This window comes from Capricornis sumatraensis, chromosome 8, assembly GCF_032405125.1.
Source record: "Capricornis sumatraensis isolate serow.1 chromosome 8, serow.2, whole genome shotgun sequence".
NCBI classification, from domain to species: Eukaryota; Metazoa; Chordata; class Mammalia; order Artiodactyla; family Bovidae; genus Capricornis; species Capricornis sumatraensis.
Genome location: NC_091076.1, coordinates 20,859,183 through 20,885,154, shown reverse-complemented (window position 1 = coordinate 20,885,154; position 25,972 = coordinate 20,859,183). Strand labels below are relative to the sequence as shown.

Below are 25,972 nucleotides of genomic sequence, written 5' to 3'. Positions count from 1 at the left end.
GTCACAGTGGAGCTCAACGGTGGGGGAAGGGGGGAATCTCACTTAGGTAAGGTGGCTCGGCAGGGTCTCTGTGGAGGTGACAGGAACCCTGAGATGCGGCTGTGTGTTTTTTATCTGGAGCTTGAGAGGGCAGGGGCTACAGCTTATTTACTCTTTTCTCCCTTGGCCACACTGCCTGGCATGTGGGGTCTTAGTTCTCAGACCAGGGATCGAAGCCATGCCCCTGCCGTGGAAGCACAGAGTCTTAACCACTGGACCGCCAGGGAAATCTCGTCTTCTATACTTTTGCAGCTCCAGAGCTTAGACCAGTGGCTGGCACTTATTATGAAAAATTGGTATTATTTTTATGGTGTGTGTTCATTGACTGTTTGATGAATAAATAAATGATCTCTTTCCAGCAGTTCCTACTTAAAGCACCATGTACTTAATCACATGGAGACAATTATGTCAAACAAACGTGACAGGCTCATGCCTAGTCTGTCTTTGTTTGCTCCTTTCTTGTCGGCCTTTCATTGATTTTTGTCCATATTTCCACTTGATGCCTCAGATGTGTTGAGCACAAACAGGAAAGAACACACACAGACACACACACACACAGACACACACACACACAGACAAACACACACACAGACACACACACACACACACATAGACACACACACAGACACACAGACACACACATTTTACCGATCACTTCGATTCCTGCAAATGCTGCAGATTCTGCCCGAGAAGCTATTACGTGCTCCCAAGTAGAGCAAACCTCTCATTAACTATCACATGCCTCCTTAAACGATCTTTGAATAGTGTTTTCTCTTTTATTGCTTTGTGCAGTTTAACGGCACCAATGGCGATTACTCCAGCTTATGATAAACCCCAGATCTATAAAGCTCCTGTTCATTCATTATTTTTCTCTTGCTCCTTCTCACGCTGTTATTTTTTGGGGGGGAATGTAGCAAGAAGGGGAGAGTGGAGGGAAAAGAAAATAAAAAGATGCAAAAATTAACAAGGAAACAAATGAAATAGGGGACCACTTCTTCCTGGTTGACAGACACTCTATTAGATACTGTTAAACAGAACAAATATGACTCAATGCAGCGCAAGTAGGTCTTGCATATTTATTCTAAATGGAAAATATAATGATCATTGTCTTATCTTTAATAGAAGAAGCAGCTAATTGTCCCAATATCTCACTAATTTCAACATCTGGGAGAAAAAAAATTATAATTTTTTAAAACTATTTTACCAAGTGTTCAGTTTATAGCAAGGTGTGTAGGGCAGTGTGGACAGAGATGTCTGCTTCTTGATCTATGTCATAGCTGCTATTCCAGTTCAATTATTAATATGTGGAAGTAATGATCATTTTGAGTATTGGTACAAGATAATTATAAACCATAAAACAGCTCCCCATGCTTGCTATGCTTCTTTGTTATGTGCAGACGTGTTGGGGTTTGAGCATGTGAGCTTTTGAAAAAGGAAAAAAAAATGTGTAATATGGCACTTGGGGTAGCTAGACTGGCTGGAGTGGGAGCAGAGAGACATCCGCCTCCTTTCCAGGCCCCTCCCTCCTCCCCTCCTCATGCCTCTCACCCCTCCATGGCCAAAGCCCACCCACCTCCAGCATCTCCCCTTCAGCCCCACCGACTCACCCACCTCCTACCCTGTCTCCTCTTCGTTAGCTGAGATTTGTAACTCCTCATACAGGGTGGTTTAACCTGCTTGCCACCCCCTCGTCTCCTTGTTTACCTAGAAGCAGCAGCAGCTACTGTGTGTGGGCATGAATGTGCGTTGGGGCATTTGGGAGAGCCGAGGACCACAGGCAGTGAGGAGGGCAGAGATGGGGGGCAATCTGCTCTGCTGCTTCCCGGCCGTTGCTGATGCCTCTGTTGCCTCCTGCTTGATTCTCAGTTCATCTTTACTAGGGGGAGGGTAGGCAATGGCACCCCACTCCAGTACTCTTGCCTGGAAAATCCCATGGACGGAGGAGCCTGGTAGGCTTCAGTCCATGGGGTCATGAAGAGTCTGACACGGCTGAGCGACTTCACTTTTACTTCTCATTTTCATGCCTTGGAGAAGGAAATGGCAACCCACTCCCGTGTTCTTGCCTGGAGAATCCCAGGGACAGCAGAGCCTGGTGGGCTGCTGTCTATGGGGTTGCACAGAGTCGGACACGACTGACATGACTTAGCAGCAGGGGGAGGGTATAGATTGAGCTAAAGCACCTAGAATTGCTCATTCCCAGCCAAGTGGATCACAGTCCTTTGAAAGGAATAACACATTTTTGTGGCCTGTGTGTGTTTGAAAAGAGGCCCAGAGAGAAGGGGCATTGTTTTGGCATCTTGCTTTTTTAACAAGAAAAACCTATTTAAAATGCCATCTGGGAGATAGTGAAAGACAGAGGAGCCTGGAGTGCTATAGTCCATGGGGTCACATAGAATCAGACACAACCAAGTGACTGAACAACAGAAAGGATTTCCCTGATGTTCTAGTGGCTAAGAATCCATCTTCCAATGCAGGGGACATGGACTCCATACCTGTTTGGGGAACTAAGACCCCACATGGACACTAGGGAAGCCCATTGGCCTCAACGAGAGATCCCGCATGTGTCAACAAAGGTACCCTGTGCTGAAGCCAAGACCCGGCCCAGTCAAACTAAAGACATAAAGACCTGTTAAAATGCCATCTTGTGACCAGTGCAAGGTTGATACATGAAGCAGGGCATTCAAAGCCGGTACTCTGGGGCAACCCAGAGGGATGGGGTGGGGAGGGGGGTGGGATTCAGGATGGTGAGACACATGAACATCCATGGCTGATTCATGTCGATGTATGGCAAAACCCACCACAATAGTGTAAAGTAATTATCGTCCAATTAAAATAAACACACTAATTTAAAAAATGCTGTCTTAGCTTAGTTGTTGCACAAAGTAAGGCTAACCATTCTTAGAAGTAATCAGATCCTAGTCTTGCTCCCAAGCCCTCTTCTAGTCCCCTAACTTTCTTCCCTTCTTTACTTGAACAACATCTAAGGAGCTATTAAAGATGCATTTGTTTTTCTTACCATTTTCCTAAGCTCTGGTTCAGGGTATTACCACTGTACCTTTCTTTATGGCAAATGTATATAAACTTCCTTTTAAGAAGACAGTCTTCATGGGGCTGGTGGTAAAGGACCCACCTGCCAATGCAGGAGACATAAGACATGTGGGTTTGATCTCTGGGTTGGGAAGATCCCCTGGAAGAGGGCATGGCAACCCACTCCAGTATTTTTGCCTGGAGAATCCCATGGACAGAGGAGCCTGGCCGGCTACAGTCCACGGGGTCCCACAGAGTCAGACACCACTGAAGAGGCTTAGAGTGCACGCACGCATGCACAGAAGAAGACACCAGAGCATTCTCTCTCTCTCTCTCTGCCATGGGATGACTCAGTGAGAAGGCTGCTGTTTGCACACCACAAGGAGAGCTCTCACCAGAACCGGACCATGCTGGCACTTTTCTTGGATTTCCAGTCTCTAGAACTGCGAGAATATAAATTTCTGTGATTCAGCCACTCAGTCTGTGGGATTTTGTCATAGCAGCCTGAGCCACTTTACTAAAAGCGGGAGGAGCCGAATCATGTTCATCATCCTTTGTGTTATGATTCTTTACAGGCCCCAAGATCTGCAGTCAGTATCCCTCTACTGGGGTCAGACACTTGGGACCTGAGCTTTCAAATCCATCCCAGCTCCTTACTTTTTTGGTTCCCGCATTCCCTGGGAGCCTCATTTCAGCTTCTCTAATGAGCATTGCCAGCAAGCGAATGTGTCTATTCAGCACCATGGACAGAGCCATGCTGTCAGTTCCCAGGAATTAGAAGTTACTACTGCCTCGCAGTCTCAAGAAGGTGGTGGTGGGAAGGGAGGGCTGGGCTGAGAGAAAAGTCCAGAAGGAAGACTGACTGGCAGGATGCAGAAAAAGCAGCCTCAGTCCTGGCTGTGCTCAGCCGTGGGGCTCCTACAAATAAGAAGTAGCTTCTCGATGCTGTTGCTTTCTTATACAGGCAGGCAATGAAACCGGGGAGGTGATACTCTTTGTATTTAATTGCACTGACCCAACTGTTGTCAGACTGTAACCACGATGGGTCCTGGCAACAAAGCTCTAGCTGGTAAGGCGTTAGGTCTGGGGAGCATGTGGGAGTGTGGTGTCACGGTCTAGAGGCTTGGAGGAGAGCCAGCTGAGGAGCTTGGGGAGAGGGCGCTGGAGCTATGCTGTGGTTTAAGTTTGGGGCTAGAGGTGGTACAGGTGTGCTGTCTTTTCTATGCCTGGGATGGGAATGAGGCTACAAGGGACGCTGGGCCTTGGGAAGGGAGGGGCCCAGCTCACAGCAATCTGGGCTGGTGAGAAGCCAGGGCTTCATTTGTCTGACTTTAATGAATAAATGGCATCCCCAGCCATTGTTTATCTACTTTTGAATCCTGACAAACAATCTGTGGCATCTGATGGAGAGGGTTATTAGCTGCACGGAGACAGATGGCTGGGGATGAGGGGACTGGCTCTTTATTACAGTGGGCCCAGAAGTGGCAGCACTCCTCTCACATCCCAGCCTCCACAGCAACACCAATAGCTTCTCCACCCCGCCACTTCCCGCCTTCTGTGGCCCAGTCAAGCATCCGAAGAAAGACCCAGTCCTAGAGGAAGACAGAATGGCCTATGAGTGAGAGGGAGAGGCAGGGCTGCAGGAGTTGGAAAAGAGGGCAGGTTTCTGAGTGGAAGTCCTTTGAGAATAAAGAGCTCTGCCTTATTCTTCTTTAGTATCCTCCCAAGTGCCCGGTGAGGCGCCGTTAATTCAATTAGCATTCAAGAAATATGAATGTTAAGGAGAAAGGCCATCAGGTCTGGATTAGAAAAGATAATAGAAGCAGCTTTAGTTGGGCCGGGTGGGTAGGTGAGGGACAAAGGGAAGGGAAGAGACAGGAAGAGAAGGAGGGGACCTAAAGGGAGGAAGGAAGAGAGTGTAGGGGAAAAATGCTCATAAATCAGCGCACAATGTTTCTTCCCTACATCAGCTTCATGGAAATCAGCCTCATCATCTGCTGTCCTTTCTGAGAAGCCCCAGGCCCTTTCTCCTGCTGCCACAGCCATTGACAGAGCTTCCTCCCTCCCCATCACCCCTGAGAAGGCAGGTTCCCACTGACCTTCATTCATTCTCCGAAACTTGTCCTTGGCCATGTAGCCCAGCACCAGACAGCATCCTCTTTTCTGGAGGCCCAGCTCTGGAAGAAAAGCAGAAGTGGGTGAGCTTGAATTGGGTCAGGGGTCAGTGAAGATCCTTTTGCAAGAGATGTGAAGCTTGTTGCTCTTATAAAAGGGCTACTTATTCAACAAACATTTAGAAAGCACTTGGTCCAGGCATGTTTTTTTTCAAAACTTTCATCAGGTTTATTTCTAGGATTTTCATAATTTTAAGATGTTGCGAATATGATTTGTATTTATTTGTTTATCAGTGTAGAGTTGCTTTACAATGTTTGTTAGTTCTGCTGTATAGCAAAGTGAATCAGCTATACGTATACATGTATCCCCTCTCTCTCTCTCTTTTTTCTTTTTTTTTGGATTTCCTTCCCATTTAGGTCACCACAGAGCACAAGCAGAATTCTCTGTGCTATACAGTTGGTTCTCATTAGTTATCTATTTTATACAGTCCAGGCATAACTTAAGCCCAATAATTTGCTTATTTGATCTTTGCAACAACTCTATGAGGTACCGCTATGATATACTCTATGATATACCACTGTTATCCCCATTTTTATATTATATCCTCATTTATGAGCATGTTAGGTAGGTGGTCTTAGATGAAAGAGCTGGCAGGTGGCAGAACCAAGAGTTTGAACAGAGGCAGCCTGACTGCAGAGTCCAAAGTCATAACCTTTACTCTCTAGGTTAACGAGTCCCCAGGCTTGAAAGGGCTATGCCCAGATTACATCGGGACTGTGGTGAAGCCAGAGAAGAGGCAGAGGCCAGCCAGTGGGTGCAGGACGGAACAGCACAACCAGACACACTGGAGAATTTAGGGGAAGACACAGGGGCCGAGGGGCTTCCCAGGTGGGGCTAGTGGTAAAGAACATGCCTGCCAAAGCGGGAGACGTAAGAGAGACAGGTTCAGTCCCTGGGTCGGGAAGATCCGCTGGAGGAGGGCAGGGCAACCCACTCTGGTATTCTTGCCTGGAGAATCCCATGGATGGAGGAGCCTGGTGGGCTACAGTTCAGGGGATCACAAAGTGCTGGACATGACTGAAGTGACTTACTACACATAGTATACCGGAGTCAAGGTGTAGGTAGAAAGAGTACTTTTGGGAGAGAGTGAATGTCTGGGGCTGAGGATCCCTGTTCATCCTTACATTCAGGCACAGTTCAGCATTGTCATCAGACACTTACGAGCGTAGACTCAGCGTGGAGCACAGGGGTGGGGACGGCTGAGAAACATAAGACATAGACTCGGGTCCCACAAAACAAGTTAGACCAATGATTCCAGGTAGCAAATGCAAGAGACCAATTTTCCCTCATGACGATATTCTGAAAATCAGTGTCCATTGTATATAAGCCCTGGACTGGAGTACCTTGGTTAGCCAGGCAAGATTTTCTCTCCGGTATCTATCCTTTGCCCTAAAGGTGGTGCAGTGGTAAAGAATCTGCCTCTCTATTCAGGAGACTCAAGAGACATGGGTTCGATCCCTGGATCCAGAAGATCCCCTGAAGTAGGAAACGGCAGCCCACTCCGGTATTCTTGCCTAGGGAATCCCATGGACATAGGAGCCTGGCGGGCTACATCCCATGGGGCTGCAAAGAGTCAGACATGACCGAGTGACTGAGCGTGCACACACACAGCTGTCCTTCACTCCTGATTTGTCAATAGCACTTGTGGCTTCTGAAACAGGTTTCCCTGGATTCCCCACAGCCGCTGCATAAGGGAGGCAGATCGGTTATTACTATGCACACTTTGCAGATGAGAAAACTGAAGCTCAAAAATGTTAAATGACTTCCCATGATTATCGTAGCCTCCCCGCCCCCAAGTCTTTGCTTTGAAGTCATACAGATGTGGCAGCCGCCATGAGCTGGGAAAATGGATAAGGGGTATGATTTCCAGAGGCCGGGATGGGACTGCAACTCGTCCCAGGCTTTGTCAGCTTCCCAGGTGCCTGGCGACTCCCTCCGTCAGTTTCTTAGAGAAGGAGTTTGCCACGGAGGGATACATCACAGCATCTTCCCCGACGCTTGGTGATACTCTGAGCCCTGGCCGGTCGGCATCTAGGCTGCCAGAGCTAGAGAGGCTGGGCTCCTTTTCCTCCAGCCCTCCCCCCACCTCTTGTGGTCCAGGCCCAGCTTCTCAGAGCAGCAGGATGAAAGGGCCGGAGAGACACAGATAAGTCAAGCTCAGGGGCTCCCGCCCCAGAGGAAAACAAAGCCTGGTGGGTGGTGGCGGAATGCCATGGCCCAGGGAGGTCGCGGGCTTTGATCTCTTGATTCTTTAAAGGGGTTTATTGACTATCAGTAAAGAGCAGAGAAGCAGATCTGAGCATGCCTTTTCCAAAGGCACTCACTTCTCTTCCTTTCTCTCCACGCTCGCTCATCTGAAGGCACAGCCAAAATGCCCTCACTTCAAACAGCCTTACATCTCAGGCGCCCAAATTGACGATGTTAAGTTCCCTCATCCAAGGCCTTGGCCCTTTCTTCAGGGGCTCCTGCTCTGTCGAAAGCCATGCGGATCAAAGCCCCTTTGATGTTTACTTACTATATTTGTGGATCCTTCCTAACAACCACCTTCAAGAGGCAGGAATGCAGCCTGCCAGGAGGAGGGGCTGCGGAAGCTCTAGCTGCGAGGTGGCTCTGAGCCCCAGTGAACAAGAGCCTCTGGCCCAGGACCCTCTTGAAACCGCAACATGCTGACGACAGGCAGCGTTAACCAGCCCACTATAATTGCATGCGTATTGTTCATCACGAGAATGACACAATTGCTGATGATTCCTATTACATTTTCCACTGACTTCCTATGCTCATCTGAAGTACATCAGCAGCGGCTCCTAATGAGAAATGGAGCTTCGGTTTGGGTTCTTGTTTTGAGCCCAGGAACAAACTCTGGCAGAAGAGTGTGGGCAGAAGATTCTGGGTGTATTTCAGCCAGTGTTCCTGCAGGGCTTCCTGGACCATCCCCTCACCTCTCAGGGAAATGGAGGGGCATGGTCCTCCTACAGATTTAGAGCCTGTGGATCACCTGCTGACTTTGAGTTGACCATATCTGCCACCCCAACCCACCCTGTCCTATGTCACGTAATACACCACCAGGGGTATTGCTCAATGAAAGAGGCTGTATATGCACACGGTTATTATAAGTAAGACTCTCTTGGACCATGTTTGATTTTTGCAAATGAGCAGGAAAAGACTTTCTTTTTTATATTAAAAAAACCTGATTAATAAAAGAAATGGAGGCTGAAGCAATTTCTCAATGTATTTGGCTCATTTAATTTGACACGTGTGGGTTAGTCTTAATTATTTAGGCATCTACATTACAAGGCACTAATAAGCACACTGCAGAAATTTATTAAGTGAGAGAGGGCTCTCTGACTAAGTCTTTACTGAAAAGTGGGGAGAAGCCACTGGGATCTTTGCAAGAACGAGCAGGTTGGGGGATTAAATATGTGAGAATGAGCGGGCTATCCATATATGAAAATTGAGGATGTTCTTGGGAGAGATTTGAAGAGGTAAATTAGAGGTCATTGGGGCTACATGAAGAAGCAGGTCAGGGCCCAGGTGTGATTCCAGGAGAATCTGGAAACACAGGTGTGGTCAAAGATGGTGACCAGAGAGAAACATGAAGGGCGCAGGAACCAACAGCTTACGATTCCAACAAGCCAGATCAACCAGGCTATTAATGGAAAGATGACGGAATGTGCTAGAAGAGGTATCGTTCACACTGTGAGCTGGGTCAGCCACCAGAAGGCCACCTTCTTTGTCGGGTGGTGTGGGACTGATGGTGGAGTCAGATCCCAGATGCCCATTTTATTTATTTATTTTTAAGACTTTTTTGTTTGTTTTTGATGTGGACCATTTTTAAAGGCTTTGTTTGATTTGTTATGATATTGCTTCTGTTTTATGTTTTGGTTTCTTGGCCTCAAGGTAGATGGGACCTTAGCCCCCGGCCAGGGCTCGAACCCACATTCCCTGCATCGGAAGGTGAAGTCTTAAGCACTGGACCACCAGGGAAGTCCACCAGATGTGCGTTTAAAACAGCAGGATGCTGAGGTCTTCTTCATGTAGACTTTGGGGGTGCAGCTTTTGGCTAAGGACTAATCAGTAGCAGAACCACCAGATGCACTGAACGGGCCCACGGAAAAAGACTGATGTGAATGGAGTCATCCTGGCTTGAAGGACAGTTCAGTGCAAAGAAGGCCAGGGTCACCTGCCTGTGAAGGTGTGGAGGGTGCTGTCTCAGGAGAACAAAGAGTTAGGAGACACTGCTACACAAGGAGGGGCTTCTCCAGTGCCTCGGCGGTAAAGAACCCGCCTGCAGCGCAGGAGCCGCAGGAGACATGGGTTCAATCCCTGGGTCAGGAAGAGCCCCTGGAGGAGGGCATGGCAACCTGCTCCACTGTTCTTGCCTGGAGAATCCCATGGACAGAGGAGTCTGGTGGGCTACCGTCCAAGGGGTCGCAAAGAGTTGGACACGATGTGAGAGTTGGACTGTGAAGAAGGCTGAGCACCAAAGAATTGATGCTTTTGAACTGTGGTGTTGGAGAAGACTCTTGAGAGTCCCTTGGACTGCAAGGAGATCCAAACAGTCCATTCTGAAGGAGATCAGCCCTGGGATTTCTTTGGAAGGAATGATGCTAAAACTGAAACTCCAGTACTTTGGCCACCTCATGCGAAGAGTTGACTCATTGGAAAAGACTCTGATGCTGGGAGGGATTGGGGGCAGGAGGAGAAGGGGACGACCGAGGATGAGATGGCTGGATGGCATCACGAACTGGATGGACGTGAGTCTGAGTGAACTCTGGGAGTTGGTGATGGACAGGGAGGCCTGGCGTGCTGCGATTCATGGGGTTGCAAAGAGTTGGACACGACTGAGCGACTGAAGTGAACTGAACTGAAAGCGACTTAGACGCACACACCCTACATAAGGAAGCACTGCCTGAGAAGGGGTATATTTCTTAGGGAGAAGGCCAGGTTGCACCCCAGGAACTCCCAGCCTTTAGATTGTGAGCCACAGAAGGGTGGGGATAGCGTCTACTTAGGCTCAGGGTTCGTGGTCCGAAGCACAGTACCTGGCACATGGTGAGTGATCAGGAAAAGTCTGATTTAATGAAAGAGATGACTGAGAAATAATGGGCAGTGACCAGTTCTCCCTGACCCAGGCCAGAGAGAAGTCAGATGGGCTTGACCGAGGCACAGGGGATTAGGTCAGGTGAGGATGGCCTGGAGTGAATGAACGCTGTAATTCATCGCAATAGGAGTCTGGGAAATGTGCAGTTTCCTCTTGGGAGGTATAAAAAAAGATGGCTTCATAAAAGGAATGGTTTTCCTTCAGTTTCTGAGGGTGAGGATGGGACTTTTTCTAGCCTGAGGATTCCTATATTCTTCCTAGTAATCATGATATTGCGGAGATATTACTTCACATTTGTGGGATACTTATTTTTTCATGACACTGTCATACTCACTGTCTTATTGGGTGTTCACAGTAGCTCCGTGAGGCAGGCAAGGCAGAAGTGATTTCCTCCATTTTGGTTTCAGAAACTGGCTCAGAGAAGTAAAATGACAGTTCAAGGCCAAAGCACAGTCTAGCCCGGCCAGTGCTCAGGCTGGAATCCAGGTCTGATTTCTGGCTTAATTCCTAGGGTGGGTCCAATGATCTCAGGGCTAGCTGATGCTGTGAATCAAGACAGACACTGAGGGACTTCTCTGGTGGTCCAGTGGTAAAGAATCCACCTTCCAATGCAGGGCCACGGGTTTGATCCCTGGTTAGGGAACGAGGTTCCCACATGCCTCAGGGCCACTAAACCTGAATGACACAGCTGCTGAGTCTACTCGCCTCAATGAAAGATCATGCATTCCATAATGAAGAGCTTGTATGATGCAGCTAAGACCCGACGCAGCCAAATAAGTAAAATAAATAAATATTTTTAAAAAGACAGACATGGAAGTGTCAGCAGAGATCAGCGGTCCTGTGGCATCAGGAGTGAACTGGGTTCCCTTAAACCTGATACTGAAGTCCTGCCTGCAGTATCTCAGTGAAAGTGAAAGTCACTCAGTGATTCTTTACCAGCTGAGTCACCAAGGAAGCCCAAGAATATTGGAGCGGGTAGCCTACCCCTTCTCCAGCAGATCTTCTGGACCCAGGAATCGAACCTCAGGGTCTCTTACATTGCAGGTGGCTTCTTTACCAGCTGAGCTATCAGGGAAGCCCGCACCATCTCAGACTGTGTCTTTATTTGGAGATAGAGACTAGACCAAGGTAATCAAGTTAAAATGATCACCAGGGGGACTCTAATCCAATATGGGGCTTCTCAGGTAGAGCAGTGGTAAAGAGCCAACTGTCAATCAAGAGACACAGGTTTGATCCCTGGGTTGGGAAGACCCCCTGAGGAAGGAAATGGCAACTCACTTCAGTATTCTTGTCTGAAAATTCCCATGGACAGAGGAGCCTGGCCAATTATAGTCCATGGTTTGCAAGAGTCGGACCCAGCTGAGTGACTGAGCACACATGCACGCAATCCAATATGACTGGTGTCCTCATAAACAGGGGAAATTTGGGACAGACACTGATGCAGGGACAGTGCCATATGAACACGGAGAAGGTTGTTGGTAAGCCACAAGGGACGCCTAGAACAGAGCCATTCCTCAGGCCCTTTGGAAGGAACCAACCTCATCAGCATCTTTTGTGGACTCCTGGCCTCCAGAACTGGTGGTGGTGGTGGTTTAGTCGCTCAGTCATGGTTGACTCTTTCAACCCATGGGCTGTAACCTGTCAGGCTCCTCTGTCCATGGGATTTTCCAGGCAACAATACTGGAGTGGATTGCCATTTCTTTCTCCAGGGGATCTTCCCGACCCAGGTATCAGACCCAGGTCTCCTGCATTGCAAGCAGATTCATTACCGACTGAGCTATGAGGGGAGCCCTCCAGAACTGGTAGGCAACACCTTTTTTGATGTTTAGGTCATCCAGTTTGCGGCCCTTTGTCACAGCAGCCCTAGCAAGCTAATATAGACAGGAAGAGGGGAGGAACCGGTCTCCTCTGCGGCCTGGCTATTTCCGTTGGTTCTCTTTGACCCCTGTCCCTTTGTCCTGGGGGATGAAGGGGGCAGCATCACATGACTACTCAGAAGGCTCCTGAGAGGCACCAGCCGACTAGAAGGCAGTCAGAGGGGCTGCTAAGACCAGACAGTGGGGGCGGTGGGCACGAGAGATGATGGGAAAGAGGGAAGGTGGGGAGGGAGGGAGGGCTGGCTATGTGTCTTCTAAATTTTCATTCATTTGTTGAGTTACTTCTGGCTGTGCTGGGTCTTTGCTGCTGCTCGGCTTTTCTCCAGCTGCAGAGAGCGGGGGCCACTCTCTAGCTGTGGTCCATGGGCTTCTCATTGTGGTGGCTCCTCTCGTTTCAGAGCACGGGCTTTAGGGTGCACAGGCTTCAGTAGCTGCAGCTCCTGGGCTCTGGAGCGTGGGTTCAATGGTTGCGGTGCGTGGGCTCAGTTGCTCCGAGGCACGTGGGATCTTCCGGGACCGGGGATTGAATGCACGTTTCCTGCATTGGCAGGTGGACCCTTTACCACTGAGCTCCCAGGAAAGCCACTAGCTATGTGTCTTAACGTCAGCCCAGAAGGCCTTGAGCATTCCTGCTGTCAGTGTGTGGGTGACGTCGGCCCAAAGAGTGCTTGTTTAGTGCCCCAGCCAGACAGGAATGGGCTGTGAGCTGGTGACAGTGCACAGGTGCCGGGTCTTGCTCCCTCACTCGAGGCTATCTGAGGCCTTTGGAAGCCCACCTGTTCCCACCCTGCCCAGGCACCACGGTCCAGGGACACTTGCTGAGACCTGTCCCTTTACGTTTGCTGTTGTTCACTTGCTAAGTTGTGTCCAACTCTTTGTGACCCCATGGACTGCAGCACGCCAGGCTTCCCTGTCCTTCACCATCTCCCGGAGTTTGTTCAAACTCAAGTGCATTGAGTGGGTAATGCCAACCAACAATCTCAACCTCTGTCGTCCCTTTATCCTCCTGCCCTCAGTCTTTCCCAGCATTGGCACCCATTTATTACCTGAAGCTGTTAGATGGAGCATGTCCCTAGGGGCCTACTGAACAAGAAATAGAGTGGTGAGGCAGGCGGTTTTGTGTGGCTGTAGCGAAGATTTCAGGAGTGGAGAAAGTGAGGCAGGAGACAGAGCCAGGAACAAGATTCTGGGGGACCTGGTGAGCCTTGCCTTGGAGTCTGCATTTTTTCTACAGAGTGCTTAGCAGAAGACAGGCCAGACTTGCATCTTCTAAAGATCATTTTAGCATGGATGCAGATGATGACTGGGAGAAGGTAAGCCCAGACAGGGGAGAGCAGCTGTGTGACTGCTGCAACCCTCCTGGCAAGAGGCAATGGGTGGATATGTTCCCCCTCTTCCTGCTCTCCCAGGAAAGCCCGAGACGAGAAAGCAGGTGAAAAGACCCTGGGCTTTTCAGAGGGATGTTCACAGCCTCCACACCCCCACCACCTTGAGATGGGAGAGCAGAGCAGGGGCTGAAAATAGCTCCCCAGATGGTGCAAGAGAGCAGATGGCAAAGACGTCAGCTGGACCTGGCTGGAGTCACGCAGAGCACCTGGGGGCAGTGGGGCCACGTGGGCTGCAAAACCATCAGCGCCAGCCGGAGCCTTGCTTCAGCCCTGAATAGTCCTCAGGGCTTCTTTGGGCTTTAGTTTTCTCATTTACAAAATGTGGATAGTGCTCGTAAGACCCTCCTCGCTCGGTTGACATGCAAATCCAGTGAGACAGCACTTAGTGTAAAGGACCTTGAATAAAGCACCAATGAGGATGAAATTGAAACAGACCTTCAGACTGCAGTCTAGAGGTGATCAAATCTTCCCCTCCTCCTCCTTTGTTTTTTTTGAAAACAGATGCCAAAGGGGCGGCTCAGGGAGTGATATGCCCTGTCCAGGGTGATTTAATGAGCTGTGAGGTGGCATCTCTGAAGATTAGGGTGGCAGCAGCAAGTCAGTGGGGCTGGAGGAGTGAAGCAAGGTGGGAAGACCAGCCGGGGGTGTCGCAGGCGAGGTCAGGGACCGCAGGTGCTAGAAACAGAGTAAGTGGCAACTCGAGAGATGTTTCTCAGCCTAGACAATAGGCTAAGGGTCAGAGAGGCTCAAGCAGGGGAACAGGAAGACCCCACAGGGTCTTCAGTGGGGAGATGCGAGGAAGCGAGGGGTGTGTGTCAGAAGCGATTGACAAAGGAAGCTGATTATGGGTGATATTAGTGCATTATGGATTTCCTGTATTTGAAAGATCCCCAAGTGGACAGGTCCTGGATGATCACATGAGCATGAGTTCAGATCTGAAGAAACACATCTTAAAGCAACTTCACTGCCCTTGGAGAGTGAATATCGTGGTCTGTAGACCAATTCACGTGGTGACAATTTACACACAAAGCAGGGGGATGATACAGACAGCCAGGTGACGATGATATGATACCGCCACCACCCCTCCACCACCAGCGCGCACTCACAAACTGGCAGCTATAAAACCCAACCCGCGGGGACTCCCTGGTGGTCCAGTGGTTAAGAATCTGCTTTGCAATGCAGGGGATGTGGGTTCGATCCCTGGTCGAGGAACGAAGATCCCACAGGCTATGGAGCAACTAAGGCTGTACACCACAACTGCTGAAGCCCACATGGTCTCAAGACCGTGTGCCATAACTGGAGAGGCTGTGCACCACAAGAAAAGATCCCACATGATGTAACAAAGATCGAAGATCCCGCGTGCTGCAACCAAGACCCAACACAGTCAAATTAAAGGAATATTTTAAAAATTTAACCCACAAACACTCATCAAGAGGCACGATGCTCAAGACAAAAATACATAACACAAGCTTCCTCCCAGTGGGATTACAATCTGGCTGGTTATGTAAGGCAGGGGTCCGCAACCTCCGGGGTCTGTCTAATGCCTGATTATCTGTGGTGGAGCTGATGTAATAATAATAGAAATAAAGAGCACAGTAAATGTAATGCACTTGAATCATCCTGAAACCAACCCCTCCAGCCCCCTGACCCATGGAAAAATTGTCTTCCATGAAATCAGTCCTTCATGGCAAAAACGCTGGGGACCACTGATATAGGTAGGACATAGCCTGTGAAAAAGTTAAGTCGAAGACAAGCAGCAGTTTAACTAAAAAAGTGTCACGAGGCTGAGCTGGAGTTATTTCTACATGAACAACAATAATTGCTGTAAGTGTCTTGAGGAGGAAAAAGGAGTTGTGTGGGGTGGGGTGGTCATCTCAAAGGGCCTGGGGGGCTGCTGACTTGTCTAGGGTTTGCCTTGGTTGGGTGTCAGTACCCATGGCCTCCATCATCACAAGCCATTCTGCCCAGCGATGGCCTCCTGGGTGGCAGGATGCTGAAGTGTCATGTTTGGAAAGTTCTCGCTGAGATTCTACTCAACTGCTTTCTGCATCGGGTCTGCCTGGTCCTGTTTTCAGCGTAATCGCTCACATCCCAGGCAATAAGGGTGCCCGTAAATCATGCAAAGATCACAGTTTACTGATCAAGATCTCTAGGAAAGAGTCCTGAAGAGAGGGATAGTAAAGGTTTATTAATCCTGACTAGTGCATGACTCTGGGCCTTGAGGACAAGTAATAAATGTTTAATAGCCCAATAATACCTGTTTCATAATTTTTGAATCTCATTGCTTGCTAATGCTAAGTTTATTAAAGCACTATAAACTTTACATTGTTGTAAAGACATAATTGCTCTTTCATTGCTAATTTCATATGAGTTAATTATATTAGAACTAAGTTTTTTTCCCCATTCATATTAAGTATCAATTAGTTCCCTTAAACTATTGATTTGTATTTAATTAACTATGCTATTACATACCAATTAAATTCTTATAAGAGAAATCTGAAACAGCTGTGGTCTTAAATTCAGTTTTAAAACCAATGAATTACATACAAAGCTTACATCCAGTGCTCCTCTTTGAGGAAGTATTGGCAATCATTGAGATAATTCCAAAAAGCTTTTGCAGTCACCAACCCTTCCTCACTAGCTCCTGCAGGGAGCAAGGCTCCTTCATTCTCACTTTTTTGGTCCTATTTTTTGGCTGTGTGGTATGGGGAATCTTAACTCCTTGACCAGGGATTGAACCTATGACCCCTGCGATGGAAGCGTGGAGTCTAACCATTGGATAGCCAGAGAAGTCCCCTGAATAAGGCTCCTTCAGAGCCTTATCTGATAGTAAGCCCCTTGTGCTCTCTGCAACAGCAAGGACCAACCTTGGGATAGCCCTTTGCCCGTCCTTGACTTCTCAATTGCCTCAGCCATGCCATTTACTGCCTGGCATGGCCCTACCACGGAGTGGCCAAGGCAGATGGCATATTAGCCAACTCCTCATCACCAGCTGTGGGGTCCACGACTGCTCGCATTGCTTCTGGCCCCAGATCTCATGCGCCTGCAGGAAATCTGGTGCCCATGTGATCCCCAGTCCCCTGGCTTCTCCAAATCTCTGTTCATTGCCCCGTGTCTGTACATTATGGGCAGGAAAAAGACAGCCCTGGGCATTTACTTTCCTCATCTTATTTCACCCTCACATCAACGTTAGGAAGCTAAGCATTACTATTCCTGTCTTTGTGGATAAAGAATTGGACATTTTAGAGGTGGAAGGAGTTTGTCAGCTATGAGTGGTGAAGCTTGGGGCATGCCTGGGGACTTCCATACTGGCCTCCCTTCTCTGTGAGAAAGAACTCCTCACCAATTCTGAGTCTTGGCACCCCTGGCTGGTTCTCTGAGATCCTCCCTGACTCTTTCCATCCTTCTTATCTTTCTGTCTGAGGCTGGGCTCACCCCCTACCCTCAGTTACTGCCTGAGGTCTTTCTCCCAGTTGGCTAATTCCTTGGAATCCCAACTCGGTCACCAGCTGACTTGGGAGGTGGCCTTCCTCTGGGCCACTTGGGCATCACTGCAGCCCCCAACGTAGGCAGAGTCTGCCACACCCCTTTGCACACTGGTCTTGGGACTGGCTGCCCACTCCTCCCCTAGGGGCTGGCCACAGCTCAGCCTTGCCCCTCTCCACTGGCGTGTCATCTCCCTGGACCAGGCTCACTTAATTCACCAGTGCCATTAAAGTGGTCATGCACTGAACACTTATGATTGATTAGTCCCTGGGCTGAGAACTTGGTATGCGTTATCTTCTATCATAACAATTCTGTGAGTGAGTACTGTTATTGTTCTTAATAACACAAAACAGATAATTCAAAATATGAAATAGTCACTCGAGAGTCAAACAGCTAGTAAGTTTGGAGGCCAGAAAAACCGATTATAAATGAGGTTTTTGGACTACTACTATAATCTCTTTGTGAGAGGTGCAGGGGCTTGGAGAAAGTTTAATAATGCTAGTGGAAGAATTTTATAGGGAAGTTTTATCACATGTACAAAGTTCCCTCAGCCATCTCTGATCTGAGATGTCTAATCCCACTGGCTAATTGCGCTCTGGGGGACCATGACACATAAACTGTATCATGGAGGCCATTCCCACCCCCTCCCCCACCCCTGGCCTGTCATCAGTCCACTTATCCTGAGAGGAACGGGGACTGCTGACAGCCATATGCCTGGAAGGCTTTTAGACTTTTCCTAGGAGAAAGTTGGGAGTTGGTGACTAATGTCTGAGTGAGGCCAGGTGCTGAACAGCTGTGGCCTGTCCCCGGGGAGCCTGAGCCTGGTACAGCCAGTCAATCATGCCGGGAGATCAGGCAGAAAGAGGGCAGCCCTCCTGTCTGTTTTCTAGTAGGACCGACAAAGTCCCCCTGGACCAAAGCTACGGGCAGCAGGAGGCCTGCAGGGCCCCCACGCCCACGTGCCCCTACCCCATCACCTGCCTGGCTCTAATGCCAGAAGGCAGCGGCCCAGTAGGAGTCTATGAACGTGGCTTGTGGCTTTAACACTCACAGAGATTCATAGTCAGGTTGATCGGATGGGGCTCAGAGAAGCTAGGTAATTTTCCGAAGTCCCCTAACCGGGAGGTGGAGGAACCAAGGGAGGAAAGGAAGTTCACGAGGGAGGGGACACATGTATCCCTAAGTCTGATGTATGGCAGAACCCAGGCTTTTCCTGGTGGCTCAGACGGTAAAGAATCTGCCCGCAATTCAGGAGACGCGAGTTTGATCCCTGGGTCAGGAAGATCTCATGAAGAAGGAAATGGCAAACCACTCCAATGTTCTTGCCTGGAGAATTCCACGGACAGAGGAGCCTGGCGGGCTACAGTTGATGCAATCACAGAGTCAGACATGACTGAGTGACTAACACCGTACCGTATGGCAGAAACCAACACAACAATGAAAAGCAATTACTCTCTAGTTAAAAATAAATAAATACAAAGAAGAAAATAGAAACCATCTGCTCACACACGCGCACACACAATCCCAGGCCCACTTGACCCCAGGGCCCGGGCTGCACTCTCCTGCTAGGAACGCAGGCTGGATGCTACACGCAGAGCCCAGGTGACCTGCAGAGACCGCAGCCAGAGGAAGCGGACTGTGTGTGTCTAGAGGGTGCTGGTGGATTAGGTCAGCCCTTCTAGGAGGTCAGGGGGTTCTGAGAAGCCCTCCTGGGAGCTAGGCCCTGGCAAGTCCAGGCCTGGAGAAGGGAAGGGTAGCCTGCAGGGAAGCAGGGTGGGAGTGGGCGGGTAGCGCAGGGAAGTACGGAAGAGTGGGAATGGGGGAGCGGGAGCAGCGGGAGCCTTGACGCTGTTTAGTTTTGTGCTTACAGACCTTCCTGTCACCCATTTACGGCCCAAATGAAATCATGAAGGCTGAGGATGAGCCAAGAGTGTCCCATAAGGGCGGCGAACTGGCTTTAAAGAATTTCTCACTGGAATCAGGCGGAAATGGCCAGCCTTTGTCCTCAGGGCCACATACCACTGGTCTTGGCAGGGGTGGAGGGAGACGTTTGTTCTAACCTGGCACCAGGGAAGAGGGTGGAAAGAAGGGAAAGGTGTCCTGGGAGAGCGGGGAGTATGGGTGTTTCAGGGTACTTGGGTTGGGCTTCCCGGGTGGCTCAGTGGTAAAGAAGCTGCCTGCCAGTGCAGGAGACCAGGTTTGATTCCTGGCTCAGGAAGATCCCCTGGAGTAGGAAATGGCAACCCACTCCAGTATGCTTGCCTGGGAAACCCCATGGACAGAGGAGCCTGGAGGGCTACAGTCCGTAGAGTTGTGGAGCCGGACACAACCGAGAGACTGCGCCCACAAGAATGGGATGGAAGGGAGTGGACCAGGCTTCCGCTCCCTCCACTTTCTGGGTGGAAAAGCAGTACAGGAGGGAGGCCAGGCCAGGACAGTCACCGTGCCTGTTGACAGTCTGGTCAGCATGCCATGCCTGGCTGCCAGGGCTGCGCCCACCCAGAAGCTGCACCCTTTCCCTGGGGCAGATGAGGGACGGGTGTAGGGGAGTGTGTCTTCCTCCAGGCTCTGCCCCTCCGTCCACACTGCCCGACCCGGGCCTGCCCACCAGTGCATCGTGGCTTGGGCTGTCTTGGGAGGTAAGCTGGTGAGCAGCGGAGGCCTGGGGTTGGCCAGATCTCACACCCTACAGCAGTGCCAAGCTTCCCGCCCACCCAGCAAGGCAGGAAAGTGGATGGTGAGGTTCAGAGGGGAGCCAGCGGGGAAGGCAGGAAACCCTGCTGTCCTCCCATTACTGAAATCCTCCTGGAGACCCCGACACCCCATTACAACTCTGAATCTTATAATTAAATCGAGTCTGCCAGTTACCTCGCAGCACGGCAGCAATTCAAGCTCATTGGAGGCTTTCTTTGTTTACTTTTATTTATTTATTTAGTAATTATTTATCCAGCTACATGGAGGCGCTAGCTCCATGTTTCTCTTGCCTTCAAAAAGCACAGATGCAGATAAGAAGGGGGGAGAGGTGAGGAGAGCAGAATGGGGGAGTCCAGGGGCTGAGCCCTTGCTGGGGGTACCTCTAGGAGAGGATTAGGGTGAATGCCTTGGGCTGGTTCTAACCCCCTGTTCTTGTCCAAGGTGCCTTAGGGAAGGCCCACTGTTTCCAGGAAGCTCCATGGAACCCCTTGACCCTGAGGGTCTTGGATGTGGGTCTGAGAATGAGGCTGTGACCGGGCATTAGGACTAACTCACTCACAACGCTTGGCAGGCTTAGCAACCCGTCAGACACAAGCTCACCGCACCTGAGACCACCCTGAAGAAGGATGCTGAGGACCAGAGAGATACCATGACTTGCCCTATCGCACCCAGCGGCTGCTGGCAGAGATGAGATTTGAACACAAGGCTTGGGGATAAAACCAAGCATCCCCCCCACCTTGCCCGGAGCCCCAGATGCAAGTTGGCAGGCCCAGTAACAGAAATCAAAGAGCCTTCTTTCTCTTTAATGATAACCTTTCAGCGGTGAGGGGGTGGAGGAGAGCCTGAGAGCTTTGATTAAGGAATCAACCTCACACAGATCCAGGGTAGCAATTCCAAACCACCAGCCATCACTTAATAAGAACATGAAAGTTTATTTACCACAAGGCCGGCCCAGCAGGAGGCTGATTGCTAATATGCACGCCATGGGGCTGGGTGAGCTCTGCACAGATTGATAGCCGAGCCCCAGAGAGGTGACCCCTTTTGGGGCTATGAACTTGACGACCCCGCCAGGACAGAGGACGAGGGTGCTGAGATGGTGTGAGAGAAGGAGAGGAAGGCACAGGCTTGCCTATCACGGTTGGTGGGAGGATGGGAAGGAGTTCCAGACTAGCTGACACCTAAACAAATCTCCCCTGAAGGGAAAATGGGATTTATTCACCACCTGCCCTCACCAACCTGTTGGTTGGGTCAGCTGTGGGCTGTTCACTACTTCCGGGAGCAGGCATGGGTGGTTCCAGGAATGACCTGAACCGCTCCTGCTCTGTTTGGGAGGAACGGAGCTCAGAGGTGTCTGGGCTTGTGGGCGGTGGGATCAATGATGCCTCCGACGCCCATTGGAAACAATCATGGACCTTGATCCAGCCTCTGGCTAGTCCACAGAGGACAGCAGCCATGGGAGAGAGTCTGGTGGCCGGTCCTGACTGCAGGAGGATTTATATTGACATCTCTGGTTAATCTGGAGAAGGTTCTCTGGCTGGAGGACCCAGTGCTGTAACCTGGTCTTAGACACACAGAGGCCTTTAAGCCCAGGGCCTGGTGAGTAGAAGGTCCTGGCTTATAAACTTTGGACAGGACAGCCAGGTCCTCCTCTCCAGGATCCTGAGACCAATGGGGGTCAACACAGGAACGTTGCACCATTGACCCCACGGCCCGTGGGACTTCTCATACTGTAGTGCGGCCCTCCCACCACCACTTGGCTCTTGATCTGAGGGTGCCCCTTCATTGTCTCCTACGTTTATGAAAGGGAGACCTCCTGGGCTGTGATGACGAGTGGAGGTAATTGATGCAGAAAGCTGGGAGGTAAGGAGAGGTGGGTGTCCCTTTTGCCTGCCCAAAGGTGTGCAACCAAGGCTGGGCACATTGTAAGTGCCTAACACACGGGAGTTAGAACAATAATATGACACACTGTTATAAAGGGAAGAGGTGTGCTATAAGTCAGGGCAGGAATGAAATTCTCTAGGACGGAGGTTTGTTTGCCTGCGGGCTCTGGTTCTGTAGTTTGAATCAAGGCTTCCAAACTGTTGTAAAGGTAATGCTCATAGCAGCTCAGGGGGCCGCTGTGCTCAGCTCCTGGGAGAAAGGGCTGGGTGGTGGCGGTCCTGATGGTGGTGTCACCCCTGGCTGGCCTGGTAGCGCAGATTCCAGGCTGGTATTGTGCAGAATCAGAAGAGCCAAAGGCCTGAAGACAGTCGTTGCCAACCTCGCCAGCAGGTGCGAGTAACGGCAGAGCAAGCACGGGGCACATACTAAGCACTGGGCGGTGGAGGGAGAAGGTTAAGACAGATCCTCAGAGTCTTAGAAACTAGTCAAGGAGTCAGAACAAATAGTCATATAGATCCAGATAAAGAGCCTTTCATGACATGTCTAGTTCAAGCAAGGGATGGAAGTTTCCACCGGGCCCCGCTCAGGGAGGGTGGCGCACAGCCCTGTAAACCTTCATTTAAGAGGCATGTAGACTAAAGCTGGGAGCACCCAGAGGATGGTGCCTGGCCGTGGAGGGTCTGGAAGACTGGCCACAAGAGGCCCAGGTGAGGATCATGGTTGGGCAGGGAGGAGAGACCAGACTGACCACAGGACTTTGGGGAGAGGTCGGACGGGGTGCAGGTTATAGGGAGGTAGGTGGCAACTCAGTAGGACAAACTTGCCTTCAGGGCAAGCTGCCCCAGCCTGTTCTTCACAAGGACTCAGGTGGGACTGAAGCCAGGGGATCCCACAGTCCCCTGGCCTGTCCTGCGGATCTGGGGTGCAGGCACTTGCAGCCAGTGGAGCAAGGACCTACCATGGGCTTGGGTATCTCTTCCCAGCACTGTGTTGACTGGAAAAAAAAAAAAAAAAAAGCACAGCTAAAAGCTGAGAATTATGTTTTATTTGCCAGACAAAACTGAGGATTTAAACCTGGGATCCAACCTCTAAGATAGTTCTGAGAGAGGTAAGGGAGGGACCAGGATATATATAGGAGTTTTTGCAAAAAAAGACTAGGTATTCTGAACATCAAAAGATGACAGTCAGTTAAAGAAAACCAGCCATCTCAAGTTAAGGAATTTAGCATCTTTCTGCTAAATTATGGGGAGACACAAGAGTCTGGGCTCATTCCTTTGATATGCACCTCAGCTCTCTGGGACCAATATCCTGAGCTTTCTCATCCCAGTACCCCCAGGGTGCATGGTCGGGAGTGGCTGCAGTGACTGACTGCTTGATGGTGGGCATGCTGTTTCCTCTCTGAGATCCTCAGGGCTCGCCATAGCTGGAGACTGCCGGCTGCAACACCGCTTGTTTACCAGTATGGCAGGCAACATTTTTTCGCTGACAATGGTGTTTCATGGTACCACATAGGCAAGCCTCACGTCGGCCATGGTGGGAATATTCACACCGGAAAAATTGGCAGAAAATCCATCGGGGCCCCTCTCCCGCCTGTTCTTTGTCCTGAGAGCAGGACGTCCTCACCATCGGCAGAGCCTCCACATTTGAGGAGAGCTCGGTCCACCCTGTTTTCTGCTTCCAGGCCTTTCATAGACGTGACTGAGGGCCTTCATCCGCGGTTTCTCATCCATCTCCACCGCCTCTCCAGGCTTCGCGCTGTGTTGGCTGACCGCTGAGCTGAAGTGGCCAGGGTCCAGCCAGGAGAAGCACATGTGTTCACTCCCTTGTTGCCTGGCAGAACAGCCATTCTACGGTTTCATGAAGGACTTGCTTTGAAATCTCCAGGGAGGGCACACTCACGACTTCTCCACGGGCAGCCTCTGACGACCACAGCAAGTTCTTTCCTGACTTCTGCAGATGCCTCCTGCTGCACTCTTCAGCAAATACTCCGAAGATCAGGAAGCGGGATTTCTCTCTACCCTGTTACCATGGTGTCAGCAAGTTGCTGGGTGTGAGATTCAGAAGGTGCGGCTCCACAACCCTGGGGACCCCGGGGCAGTGTTACAAAAGCAGCGAAAATGTACTGCCAGGCTTGGTGTTAAGCACTCTATATAAATTATCTCCTTTAATTCTTAAACCAGTCCTCTGAGGAGGTGCCCTGGTCATCCGATTGCACAGATGAGGATGCTGGGGCTTGGAGAGGTTAAATATACATGGCCAAGGGTCAGCTCCTCTATCAAGTGGCTGAGCCAGAATTTGAATCTGGGTCTCTGTCTGACTTCAAAGCCTGAGTTCTCGTAAATCCTGCCCCCCTGTACCCTTACTTCCTGTAGCATAATTAGCACTCCCAAGCCCAGATCTTCTGCTTACACCATGAGGGCATGTTGGCCGCCCTGTGAACACCAGAAAGAAGGCACAGTTCTCCCGGTTTTGCCTAAGGAGACTTTTGTGTGCAGAATGGAGTGGAGCCTGCCTGTGCGTCACACTGGCTACTTGGAGGGTGCGGAGCCAGGGAGCTCGAGTCCCTTCTCCTGGCTGTGGGAAGACCGCAGAAACAGAGGCAGCAGAAGCTGAAAGCTCTGGGGACCTGCCAGCTCCCAGAGGAGAGTATCTGTCAGTGGGGGCCTGATGGTCCCTTCTCCTCTGTTCTCGGCCAGAGTTTGGCCCTGCCCTCTTCTAGGAGCCTGGCTCTGGGTCAGGCACCAGCGATGCTGTTTCCTGCCGGGAGCTGCCCAGCTTGAGGCAAATACTGGCCCCATTTTCCTGGGGATCTGGCTCTAATTAGCTGGGTGACTTTGCGTGAGTCACCTACTCTTTCTGGGTCTCAGGGTTCTCATTTGCAAAATAGAGAGTTTGAACTAAGGCAAGGAAACTTAACCTGAGGTCTGAGGACCTCAAGGGGACTTCCCTCAGGGGTTCTTACACTCTTCTGAATCTGCATATAAATCTGACGCATAGGGACTTCCCAGGTGGTCCAGTGGCTAAGACTCTGTGCTCCCAATGCAGGGGGGCACAGGTTCACTGCCTGGTCAGGGAACCAGATCCCACACGCTGCAACTAAGAGTCTGCATGCCACAGCTAAAGATCCTGTGTGCCACAACTAAGACCCGGTGAAGCCAGATAAATGAGTAAATATTAAAACAAAACAACCCCCTCACCCGCAGCAAACATAACGCTGAGGCATAGGTAGGCATTTTTCTGGGGAGAAAACTGTGGCTTTCACGTATTGTCAAAGAGGCTGGTGCTACCCGCTCTCAAACTAATAAGTGAAAGTGAAAGTTGCTCAGTCGTGTCTTTGTGACCCCATGGTCTATACAGTCCATGGAATTCTCCAGGCCAGAATACTGGAGTGGGTAGCCTTTCCCTTCTCCAGGGGATCTTCCCAATCTAGGCATCGAACCCAGGTCTCCTGCATTGCAGGCAGATTCTTTACCAGCTGAGCCACCAGGGAAGCCCAAGAATGCTGGTGTGGGTAGCCTGTCCCTTCTCCAGCGGATCTTCCTGATGCAGAAATCGAACTGGGGTCTCTTGCATTGTAGGTGGATTCTTTACCAACTGAGCTATCAGGGAAGCCCAACCTCTTACCAAAAGGACCCCAAAAAGCCCTCTGGATTTAGCAGTTGTTGGGTCTGAAGACCTCCCCTTCCTTGGAGACTGTAGCTTGGAAATGACGCTGACAGGGAACTGGGGGGCTATGAAGGATTCCCATCACTCTTGACCAGGGCATTTCTTCTAAGTCTTGGAAGCTCTGTGGGCTGAGGAGTACTTTCAGTGCCTGCCCCTGGCCCAAAATGAAGGCAGGGAGACCTGACTTCCTGACTGCTTTTGCTGTGCCGTCAACTGGGGGTGTTAGTGTACTTGGTGAGACTTTCCAGGGGACAACTGTGAGCCTCCCTTTCCTTGAGGGCTGGGGAGGGACCACAGGGCTCTGGGAACCAGGACTTGAGGCTGGGTGGTGACTCCACAGGTTTAACAGGTTTGCCATTCAATTCTTACTCTGTTTGCACAAGGTTAATCCACGTTTTTTCTTGTGTATTTTCTTATGCCTCTGGTCTTGTGTACATATTTGATTTTCTGCATTAGTCAGAAATGTCATAGAATGTTAGAACCAGAAGGGAACTTAGAAATCACCCCCTTCAACCTTGCATGGAGGAGGAAACCAACACTCAGAGGAGCGAGGAGATCTGCCCAGAGCCACAGGGGACAGGGCTGTGTCCTTCAGTCCTGGACTGGGGAGGATGTTCTCCCCTGCATCCTTCCCAGTC

General features: G+C 50.3%; 1 protein-coding gene across 1 annotated transcript in view; it reads right to left on the bottom strand.

Moving 5' to 3' along the window:
* KIRREL3 (kirre like nephrin family adhesion molecule 3) overlaps positions 1-25,972 on the bottom strand; it is a 308,280-nt gene that overhangs the window by 127,551 nt on the left and 154,757 nt on the right. The window contains exon 3 of the mRNA XM_068977330.1: positions 5,166-5,243. Within this exon, the coding sequence (XP_068833431.1) occupies positions 5,166-5,243 (78 nt within the window). The remainder of the gene's footprint in view (positions 1-5,165; positions 5,244-25,972) is intronic.